General features: G+C 26.0%; 1 protein-coding gene across 1 annotated transcript; it reads right to left on the bottom strand.

Moving 5' to 3' along the window:
- Positions 1-574: 574 nt before the first annotated feature.
- Positions 575-2388, bottom strand: LOC150033487 (B3 domain-containing transcription factor VRN1-like). Its single transcript, XM_090305803.1, has 3 exons — positions 2027-2388; positions 1186-1370; positions 575-897 (listed from the first exon to the last, which is right to left on the bottom strand). The coding sequence occupies exons 1-3, from the start codon at positions 2277-2279 to the stop codon at positions 637-639; spliced, it is 699 nt and encodes a 232-aa protein (XP_090161929.1). The 5' UTR covers positions 2280-2388; the 3' UTR covers positions 575-636.
- Positions 2389-12089: the final 9701 nt, after the last annotated feature.

Genomic DNA, 12089 nt, shown 5'->3' with positions numbered 1-12089 from the left:
AGTAGAGGAATTTTAACTACAGATTTTGTGGTCAATAACAATTCTCGTACGTCAGTTGAATTAAGTTGATCGTTTTGGCCTAATTTTTTAAAAAATTAATTATTGAAATTTTTTTAATATTAATTATTTATTGGATGAGTAAATTCGTGCAAAATATTCATTATATATTTCTTAAATTAACTTAATGAAACATTTACATAATATTTCTACCAAAGTTCCAACAAAAGACCATCTAAAACTTATAATCTGACCATTAGAAAACTAAACAAAAGTTTGAGTGAAACTGAAATTTGAAAACGTATACAAATTAAATCTCCAAAGATAAAGCCCATATGATTTTGCATTTCATATGGTTTTCTGTCTAACGACTCTCTATAGCTCACTTTTTGTACTATTGTATCATCAATTGAGATATCTTGGCGTATCTCTAATCCCTTTTATCTTATAAATATTATTAAAAAAAAAGAAAATAAACAAATTAGCATAATCATACATAAACCACAAGCTCACTACATATGACCAAGATTTACCTAAAAACACAAAATCCTAAGATAACAAAAAGTAGGACCCTATTTCTCAAAACACCCAGAAATATGATCAACATCCAAAATAGTAGTGATGCATTGATTTGGTTGATCAAGAAGCTCGAAAATTTTCAACTTTGAAACAGATTCTTCTACTATTTTTTCTAATCATTTCAAAAACACAGAAATCACCAACTTTTAAGTTATTGTCTCGAACAAAATTCTTCCAACCATATCTAAAGTCCGTCCTCCTTTGCATTTTACAAGTCCAATAAAAGCCACAACGACCACTCCACATTCTTCCATCTGAAACTTGGAGAATGATCTCTGTGGGCTCTTCTAGATGCATCGCAGCAAAACTTTTTGGTACATTCTTTTCACAAAAATAAGAAAATAAAGTTAAAATATGCTCACAGTACTTTGAATTACATTTTATTTTGGTCTCCATACTTTTTAAATTGTTCATTTTTTTAAAAAAAAAAAGTTAAAAATTAAAAATAAACTTCATATTGAAACTATTTGACCAAAATTAAACCATTGAGAGTAATTAAAAATATGCCAGATAATTAAAAATAATAATTTTTTTTTTGAAAAGTGATTCAAAATTCATATAAATACTATGTTTTTTTATTGCAGAAAAACTGAAGTTAAGTTTGCCTACAAGACATCTTCCAAGATGAATGTGTGAAGGCCAAATCTTGCACATGAAAGAAGGATTCAAAGTCATGGATTGAAAAGCGGTAGCTTCCGCCATCGCCCTTGCTCGTTGGCTCTCTGTCGACGGTGGCTTCCACCTACTGTTCATTGGTTTTCTGGCGCCCAAGCTAATTTCTTCGACTTTAAAATCTATACAATAAAAGTGACATATTAAATCAACAAATAAAAATAAAAAAAAAAAGTCAAGTTTGATAATTATTCGATTTTTTTCTTTTATTTTTATTTTTTGTTTTTCAAGATTAAGAGAACTATTATAACTCCCCCTTCTAAATTTCCTATCTTCAAACCAAGTTTTATTTTTTATTTTTTAAAAAGATAGTTTTTTAATTCTTATCATAAAACTGAAAATCATGACATAAAAATTGAAATATTTCATTAGTAAAAATGAAAATCATGACATAAAAATGGGAGAAAACATAAAAAAAAAAAAATTCAAAATTTGAAAACTAAAACCGAAATGGTTACTCGATTAATACAAATTAGATATTTGCGTAAACTATTTTGACGTGGGTTAAAACTAACAAGTTTGAAATGGGTTTTTTGAGAAATAAATAAATAAAGGGGTTAAGCTAGACAATGTGAAGGTTAAAGTACTAAACTAATTGTTTCTTGACATGTTTATTTATTTATTTAAAATTGATATTTTAAAAAGTTCAAAAAACTAAAATGAAAAAATCTCTAGAGTCCAATACTAAAATGAGACTTATTTTTTTAAAAAAAAAAATAGTAATAATAGAGTAGACATTATTGACATTCAACATCAACCCTTAGGCAAAGAAACATACCTGGGGCAAGATCATCGTCAAAATATATCTCCATTTCTATCTTTTCCTCAGTTTTATCAAGACGAATGTTTTTAACGGGATACTCTATTTCCATGGCGGTAAGATCAAAGATGACGACGTTGAAACTCGAAGATCGGTTTTCATATTTAAACACTAGAAAATACCCCAATCCAAGAGAATAAAACTCTACAAACTGTTGCCAACCATGATAAAACCACACTCTTCTTCCATTATTACTTTTTGTCAAACCCATATTCCACTCTTTGCCATCAGCCACCTTAAGAAGAGTTTGGTTAGTTACAAAAGCTTTTTGGCCATATTCTCTCACAAACTTTCTTGGGATTTCCTAAACATAAAAATTGAAGAATAATATATTTTAGAGTTAGAATTGGAAAGAAAGGGAATACAAATAACAAAATAAATACACATAGAATAATTTTGCTTACAAGTTTTTGTTCCTTGAGAGCATCAGCAAGTACAACCTTAAAGAAATGGGGATTGTCCGACGCTTTATCGGGTCGTTTAACGATGTAGTTTGGCCGGTGACGGGAGGAAGAAGCCATGACGGGGAGCTCAACTTGGTGAAGGAATTTGAAACATTTTTCTTCTGTGATTAAAAATTGAACTTAAAAATCGTGCTTCATGCAAATATACTAATTAATTATCTCGACCTTTGTGTTAATTTATTTAATGAGTGTTTAATGTGTGTCTGTCAATTTGTGGGATTGGGTTAACTGTAGAGATCGTAAAATCATGTTTATTAAATGTTGATTAGAAGGAGATGGGAAGATGTTATTAATGAGGTTGGTCTAAACCTATACTTTAATCTCAACTTCTTTTTAATGATTCTAAACGGGTATTTGGTTTAATTTTTCAAGTGCTTAATTTTAAAAATAAATTATTTTAAAAAAATTTGTATTTGACGACTACTCAAAATAACATTTGAAACATTCTCAAAGTGTATTTAAAAATTTTCTATCAAAAGAGTTTAAACAAAAATAACTTTTATTAAAATATTTTTTCTTCCGTCAATCCAAAGAGACCCTAACTCTATAAACAAACAATTATTCCTTATTTTTAGTTAAGCATCCTCTATTATCTTTTTTCAAACAATGGAAACGTCATTATTTTTCATTGACAAAAAAAAATTGAATTTATGAAACACAACTTCTATTATTAACTAATTGTGTTCAAAATTTGTTAAAAAAAAAAATCGACCCTAGTCACATACTATAAACTTTCAATTTTATGAACTCTAAACTTAATTACTAAGACCTAATTTTATAATCACTAGAAAATATTGACTTGTATTGCACATATGACGATTATATTGTAAATTCAAACAAAAAAATTCTTGTTTTTTGTTTTTTTCCTTTTAAATTTTGGATAAGTTTTAAGCTTATATTAATGTATAAGTTAGCATTAATAGCATGAGTAATTTGAATCGTAATTGCTTACATGACAAAATTTTAATTAGTAGTGGATTCAGAATTTTATGTTGGGCACAAATATATATAAAGTTAGAAGTTTAACCACAACTTCTAGATTTGTATTTGTATATATAGATCCTAAACTTTAAAAAAAATGTTTAATAGGTTCATGAATTTTCGATTTTTGTATTTAATGGATTTCTAAAATATGGTACTAAAACAATTCTTAAAATATCAAATATGCATTCAATAGGTCTTTTACACATTTGAAAATGCTAAAAAATGTTATATTAGATATTAAATTTAACTTTGTGCTTAACAAGTACGATTAAACGTAAAAAAAAATTGTCTTACAAAACAGTTAAATTTTAAATATTTTACTATTTATGAGATCTATTAGATATAAATTTAAAGTTTATAAAATTGAAAAGTTAGGGATTTATTAGTAACAATTTCAAAACTTAGGGATTAAACTTATAATTTCACCTTCATTTAAATGTAATGTTAAATACATTGATATATGATATCTAAATTAAGTAATAACAAAATTGTTATAAATCTTTGTAGAATTGTTCACCAAAATTTATCAAAAAAAAAAAAAAAAAATCATTCCATCAATTTTCGTAAAATAATTTTATAAAATTCTAAACATATTTGTATACTTCTATGCGTATATGAGGGAAAATTAAAATGTAATAAGTTTTCTAGAGTTGTTTCAATGTACTAAAATTAAAATATTATATATTTTCTTAAAACAAAAACAAAATAAAATATATTTGGTAAATAAAAGGTGTACATTGAAAAATTGGAAATATGAAAGGTTATAAATTAAAATAAGAAACGAATTTAGTAAAATTCAATCCCTTGACATGACGCGCAAGCAGGAAAAAATTAGGGTCCCCCACACCACTGAAGCATTCTTATTGGTAAATAGGTATATATAATAACCATCATTATAAATTTTTAATATCTAATGAAAATCCATATACATCTATGCTATCTAAAATAGCTATGAAGAGGTACATTTACTTTTCCCTTTTCCTCTTTTAATAGATGGTTATAGAAATATATTAGATAATTTCACGTTTAAAATTATTAAATAAATCATTTTGTCCCTAATTTTTAGCATCATATGAAAAAGAAAGAAAACATAAAATTTCTCTTATTTTTTAACATCAAAAGTGAATAATATATAAATATTTTTAAAAAATGGGTTTCATTTTAACATGAATGATATCTCGATTCATTAAGAAAAAAGTAGTTTCAATTTTAATTTATTTTCAAATTTTGATTTAAGATCAAATCAAATTTTCGCTAAAAATTCAATCATGCTCCAAATTTTCAACCATTTCCTCTTTCTCTCTTTCTTTCTCATATTTTTTTTTCTGTTTTTCTATTTCATTAATAACTCTTTGTTTTCTTTTTTCAGGGCGATGTTTAGATTTTAACTCCAACTCCAACTATTCTTTCATAGTTGGTTTATTTCTTTTTTTCATGATAAAACAATTGTGTATTAAATATTTATGAGCTTTTGCCTCTAAAAAGAATCTCGATCTTCCACTCATATGTACCTTCTTTTCGTCATTCTTTTTTTTTTCTTTTTATGAATACTTTTATAATTGGATGTGAAATTAAATTTGATTGATTATATACCGTGAGTTTTTATTTTAGGTTTAAAGTAGACTATATAAAAAATGTGAATTTTTCAAATCAAAGAAATTAAAGTGTTAATCAAATCATTGAATGAAATAAAGTAATATTTATTTGAAATGAAGTTAGAAAGCAAAAAGAAGCCACACAAATTTTTTTAGGGTTTATGTTTGAGAAACGAAATAATATTGAAAACAAAAAAAAAATATTTAAGTTTAAAATAAAGTTTGAAATTAAAAGATAATCACATCATCAAAATCTAAACTAAAAAGATTTTTTTACTAAGTGAATTATCAAAAAATAAAAACATTAATAAAATTAAAAGGACAATCAACTCATTCAATTCTAAATAAATAAATAAAGATTTTGGGGGTGAAAAAGATTGTTTTTTTTTTAAATTCAGATTGGATTATCATGAAATTAAAAAAAAATAATGATATTTGGGTTAAAATGAAAATTTGAAACTAACCACATCAATAAAATCATCAAATCTAAAATAAATAAATAAAAATAAATAAACTAAAAGAAGATTATCACAAAAATTAAGTTTAAAATTAGAAGGATATCTAAATCAAAAGAAAAAATATATTTAAAAAAAAATAAAACAGGGTTATCACAACTTTGAAAAAAAAATAATCTTTGTATTAAAATTAAAATTTAAAATAAAATAATCAAATCATTCAAATAAAAATAAAAAAGAATTACTTTTATCGAAGAGACAATTATTACAAAATTTTAAAAGAATTTTTGTGGAAAAATTACTTAACCCATGTATCTTCTATTACATATGTTTTTTAAAAAATTATTCAAGTATTTATTTTATTCCTATAAAATAGGTGTAACACAATTCGGCTAGTATATCAAAATCTCTCAACTTGGGATGCAACGCCCCTTGATAGACCCGCCCCTAGAAATAATGCTAGTAGATTTTCAAATTATGAAGGTCATATTTGATAACTATTTGGTTTTTTGTTTTTGTTTTGAAAATTAAACTTATATACATTGTTTCCATCTCCAAATTTCTTTTTTTTTTATCTTCTTTTTACCGATGATTTAAAAAATCAAGCCAAATTTTTAAAACTAAAAACATTAGCTTTCAAAAAGTTTTTTTGTCTTTAAAATTTGGTTAAGAATTCAGCCATTGTACTTAAAAGATGCAATTCATTATAAGAAATGATTAGAAAATAGGTTTAATTTTCAAAAATCAAAAACAAAAATATACAAATTAGCATTAAAGTTTTTTTATAATAAATATTAATTTTAATAATAATAAATTGTTATGCCATTAAATATTTATTTAAATAAAAATCTCATATTATGATAAACATTGAAAAAATAAAAAATTTGGAGTTACCCATACATTTATAACCATGAGTCTCAAACACATCTAACAGCTCTCATTTTCTCGCTACTTTTCAACAAAATTTTTGTGAATGACACCTGCTTTGAAACTCCAACTATTTTAGAACGATTTCAGTTCATGGATGAGCATATTCTCTATTAGTTTTGCAACTTCACAATAATATATTACCAAGTGTAATTCAAAATAAAATAAAATAAAACTATATATACATTAAACTTGAATCAATCTCGTACACAAAAAGAAAAGAATTGTTCTTTACTTAACAATGAGCTGAACTTTCAGTTATAGTCGGTTTCTGTGAATATCGCATTCTTAATTCTCTTCACTGTTACTTACCAATGAGCTTCTTTTCAAATGCATGAATATATCATAATAATCATTTAATTTTTTATTATGGAATTTGAAAATCTAAAAAAGAAAGTTATAAAAGAAAAACCAAAACCTTCAAGAAAAAATCTACCTCTAAAAAAAGTTTACTATTAATTAACTTATTAAAAAAAAAAAACCGTATAAACAAATTAGAAAAAAACCTTCCAAATTCTTCCAAAAAAAAAAAGACCTTCCAAATTCAAGTATAAGATACAAAAAGTTCACTACGTTTTAAAATTTTTAAATAATACACTATTTATTAAGAGAATTTGCGGTTGGTGGCATATTTAATATACAATTTATCAAGCGTGTCATTTATATTTGTAATTTTGTAAATATATCAAAATTTTAAAATCTGAATTTTTTTATTATTTATTTCAAAATTGCCAAATTTCATGTTCTCCTCCTTTTCTTTCTAGCTTTCTCACCTTTCAGTTATTTTTAATTAATTTATGAGGATTCCAATTTCTATTTCTTCATCCCTCACAAAATTCTCCAACAATTGATTCTTTCATTTTTACTTCCATTTCTTTGATTTCTTCGCCTTCTCGCAAAGTCCTCCAATTACATTCAAAAAGTTTCTCTTCCATGCTCCAATTTCTTCATCGTCTTCATTGTTAGCACATCCAAATTTACACTCCCTCTTTAATTTTCCTATGTAATTCCATTCGAATTTCGATTTGATAGCCATAGATTTGCCTTCCTTTTTAATTTCTTTCATTCATAGATTATTCACAAAAAAAAGAAAGAAAAGCAAAAAAGAAGCCACGGATAAAGATGTTAGAAGGCAAGGACGCCATGAAAGAAATTGACATGTCGAAAAAAATATAGATTCACGTAATGGCGTATGCATCTACTTTTGATCTCTTTATCATCTCCAATTCCTCTTTCTTGTTGCCCATATCTAGAAGAAAATTGTATAGTTTTATTTTATTTCATTTCACGGTATAAAATAAAATATAATTAATTTATTAAGAATATAAAAGACTTATGAAACTAGTTGGTAATGTGAGGTGAGTTCCAACTTTGGCAACTTATTCAATAAGATAACAATATGATTTTACAGAGATCGGGGGTATATATTCGTTAATAGGGTCTAATTTTTATTTTATCATTAATAATCATTATCAAATAATAATCCGTCAACAACCAAATAGTAATCGGTATCAGTAGTAATCAATACTATTTGGTAATCATACAACAATTAAATGTATAAGGGATTGCTGATAATATTTCCAATAAGTATAAAGTAACAATAAATATCATTAAGAATCAAAATCATATAGTAGTCAGACAACAATCATATAACAATCGATATCATTAATAATCATCATCAAAAAGTAATCAGACAATAATCAAATAGAAATCAAAATCAGATAGTAATCAGTCAATAATCAAAAAGCAATCAATACTATTGGCAATTAGTATCTGATTGTAACTAGAAAACAATCAAATAGCAATTAGTAACATTGATAATCAAATAACTATCAATATCAAATATCAACCTAATAAAAATCAGATAGTAAATCAATATCGTTAACAATCTAAACAATCAGATAACAGTCAAATAGTAATCATACAACAATTAAATAAGAATCAGTGTTATTTTTTAACTTTTTATATTTAGTAATCAGTAGGCCAGACTATTTTTGCTATTTTCTACCAATTTGAAAATAGAGAGAAGGGGCTAATTCTTGTATTATTTTTTGTAATAGTGCAATTGCCCCATTTATTAATCTCAAAGCTTCTTAATTAATACAAATATAATGGCTAAAACGATACAAATATAATATTAAAGAAGTAATTGATGATTACATGATATATTTGATATTAGAGAATTATTAATTGAATAAATAAAAATATCTACATATGATCCTTCACGTTAGTCACTTTTTAAGATAGCAAAATAAGATAAAATTTTGCCTACAACTTTAAAATAATATATCATTAAGAATAAATTAAAATAAAATCAAGCAAACTATTATAATTGTAATTGTAGGCTAGACATTCAACAACCAGAAAAAAGGGAAGAAGAAGAAGTATAGAATTACCTCTTCATTCATAACAATGAGTTTGAGTACATCTAGTCATTCCTCTTTCTTGATTCTTTCTAACAATTCTTTTGTGACTAACCTTTGTTTTGAAATTCCAATTATTCTGAAAATATTTTAGATCACATATAAACATATTTTCAATTGTACTTCCAATTTTACAATAGTATATTCATTAAGAGTAATTTCAAATGAAACTAAATAAACTATTGTAGTTATAATTGTGGTCTATAAAGGAATTTTGGAAAAAAACCACTTTATGTATATATAACAAAGTATCAAAATTTCGATCTTCTTTGGTAGAGGTTGATAGAAGTTTTTCCATGTCTATAGTGATAGAAACTGATAGAAGTCTATTATTGATAGACGCTGATAGAAGTCTATCAGTGTTTTTCTTTTTTTGCTATTTTCTTTAAATAGTTTGATATTTTTTCTATCCATGAAAATTTCACATAATAATAATTCATTTCTTTTTTGGTTATAGAATTGGGAAGGGTTGGTTAACTTATTGAAGAATCTTTAAAGAAATTAAAAAAAAAAAACCTTCCAAATTCTTTCGGTATAAAAACAAACTGGTTTACTAAGGTCCCATAACAATTTCATTTTTTGTTTTGGTTTTTGAAAATTAAATCTATTTTCTCCTTATTTCTTATCATGGTTTGCATTTTTATTAAGTATAATACTTAAATTCTTAGCAAAATTTCAAAAGCAAAAACAACTTTTTAAAAACAATTGTTTTTAGATTTCAAAATTTGGCTGTCTTTTAAACCATCGAGTAAGAAATTTGGAAGTGGAAGTGGTGTCTACAGACTTAATTTTCAGAAACAAAAACAAAAAATAGTTATCAAACGGAGCCTAAATTATTTAACCTATTCAAATTTATAAAGAAATTAGAAAAAAGATAAACGTTCCAAATTCTTCCTTAAAAAAGTTATACTAAATTAATGAAAAAGAAATTAGAAAAATAAAATGTAAAACCTTCCAAATTCTAGAAAGAAAAAAAAAAAACACATAATGTTTACGACTTAAATGTTTTAAATGACACATTATTTACTACTTTTAGAACTTCTTAACTAATCCAAGTATAAATATTAAAAAAATAATAATTAACTAAGGGACACACATTTGATATTACAGAATTATCAGGGACAAAATGGTCCAAAAATGATTCTCAATGTTAGTCATTTTTTAAGATGGACAAAATAATAAAAAAAAAATTATTCTCAAAGTTAGCCACTTTTTAAGATAGTAGGATAAGATAAGATTTTAGCACATCATATTTTTTTAAAAAAATATTTACATAAATTTCGTTTGGTAACTATTTGATTTTTTTTTTTTCTAGCTTTTGAAAATCAAACCACCAATTTCATCTTTAGATTTCTTGTTTTATTATCTACTTTCTAGTTCCTACCAATATTTTCAAAAATGAAACTAAATTACAAATGAAATGACATTACATGAATTCGAACACATGATATCTTACTCTAATAATAGGTTAAATCATCACTTAGCTCAAAAGTTAAGATGATAGATTTGTCGGAGCGGATTTCGTCGCCCAAATCCAAACCAAATAATTTAACTATATCCACTCAAAATAATATAGTAGTAATAGTATAGGCCGAACTCAGGGAACCTTCATTCTCAATTAAAGTAGTTTGTAGTCCTTGGGTAGCCAAACGAGGGTTTTGAAGATCATTTTGTTGCAAGAGAAATTTAGATGCATAAAATAAAAGGAAAGTGATGAAATTCAATTTGTGAAAGCCTAGCTTGGATTATGACAAAATTCTCATATTCAACGCATTCAATCATAGAATTCTCATTACTAGAGTCAAACAATTGTTTATTCCTAACCAAATTAATTAGGATATCCTGTTAATTCGACCTAATCAACTAATTAGCCCAATTCAAATCGATGAACAACATGTTAATTGAAATTGGCCTAATTTAATTAAAATCTAGGGCAAAGTTAGGTTGAATATCTAACCGGAACAACCTTAATTAAGTATTCAGTTGATTCGATTCTAGGTTGGTTAGAACATACTCATCTCAATGACTTGCAAGCTAACCAAACCTATTACTTCTAATTGATTAACACAAGATTAAATGTCACATATCCAGTGTCAATCAAAAGCGATAATTATAAAATTTTCAAGCGCCTAATAATATAATCATAATCATTCAAGAACATAATCAAATCTGACATTATAATAAACTAGTTCGAAAACTCACAAATACATCAAATAGGTAGAAAAATCCCAAAATCCAAGCTATAAATGATTGCCTTAGTCCATAATATTAATGGAAAACACCAAGGCATCATTTTGATACTTTCTCAAACTAAAAGAAGAGAAAAGAGGAGAGAAATCGGTGTTAAATCGGCTGAAGTCGACAGAATAATGGAACTCTCCCTACCTAGCTACACAGCAAGAATCCTATTAGAATGATTGATTCTTGACAAAAACTATTAGAATTTGTATGTTGCCAATATTTATTCTAGTTCGACGGATGCCTATGCATTCGATTTATCTATCAAAGGGATGTTTTCTAGAAATGTTCATTATGCAAAATCTTTTCCTTATGTTGTGCGTCTGCCGGTCACCGCCTTCAAGTTTTTGAAACTCGCTAGTGTACTATTCAACAAGTTCCAGAGTTTTGGAGTGCATAACTGATTTGAATCTTTAATCGAAGTTTGGAATAAATTTGGAGTAAACAAAACGTTTGAGACATTAATTCAAGTTTTTGTTGGAGGTTGATTTCTTGGATTAATTTTGAAATTTCAATTCGAGATAAGTAATCTTACTACTGGAACTGCCTATGTGTTAGACAATAAATTTAAGATTAATTTTTTAGGATTCTAAGACTGCTTACATCTGAAGGAACTCTTAACGAAGAGCATCCATGAGTGCGTTCGGATCTTTCTAATTTCATTGTGACTGAAATACAACACGTACATTCTAGCAGATAGTTATGCAAATCAACACTAATTAACAACATGCTTTGATAAATAAAATACAAAAGAATGAGTTCTCATACCAGTTGAAGACTCTTTTCAATCTCAAACTCAACGCAGCGGAAGAACCTCTACGAACTCTATCGCCCAGCAAAACAGTCGGCTACGGCAGCATGATCATCTACACGAACGACAACAACACGAACAAGTAAGAAGCAGGGACATCATCACCAGTTGGAGCCTTTGGTAT

The sequence above is a fragment of the Benincasa hispida genome, chromosome 10 (assembly GCF_027475165.1).
Source record: "Benincasa hispida cultivar pf3 chromosome 10, pf3_genome.v1.1, whole genome shotgun sequence".
NCBI classification, from domain to species: domain Eukaryota; kingdom Viridiplantae; phylum Streptophyta; class Magnoliopsida; order Cucurbitales; family Cucurbitaceae; genus Benincasa; species Benincasa hispida.
Note: the sequence above shows the minus strand (reverse complement) of the source record. Positions and strands in the feature narration are given on the sequence as shown.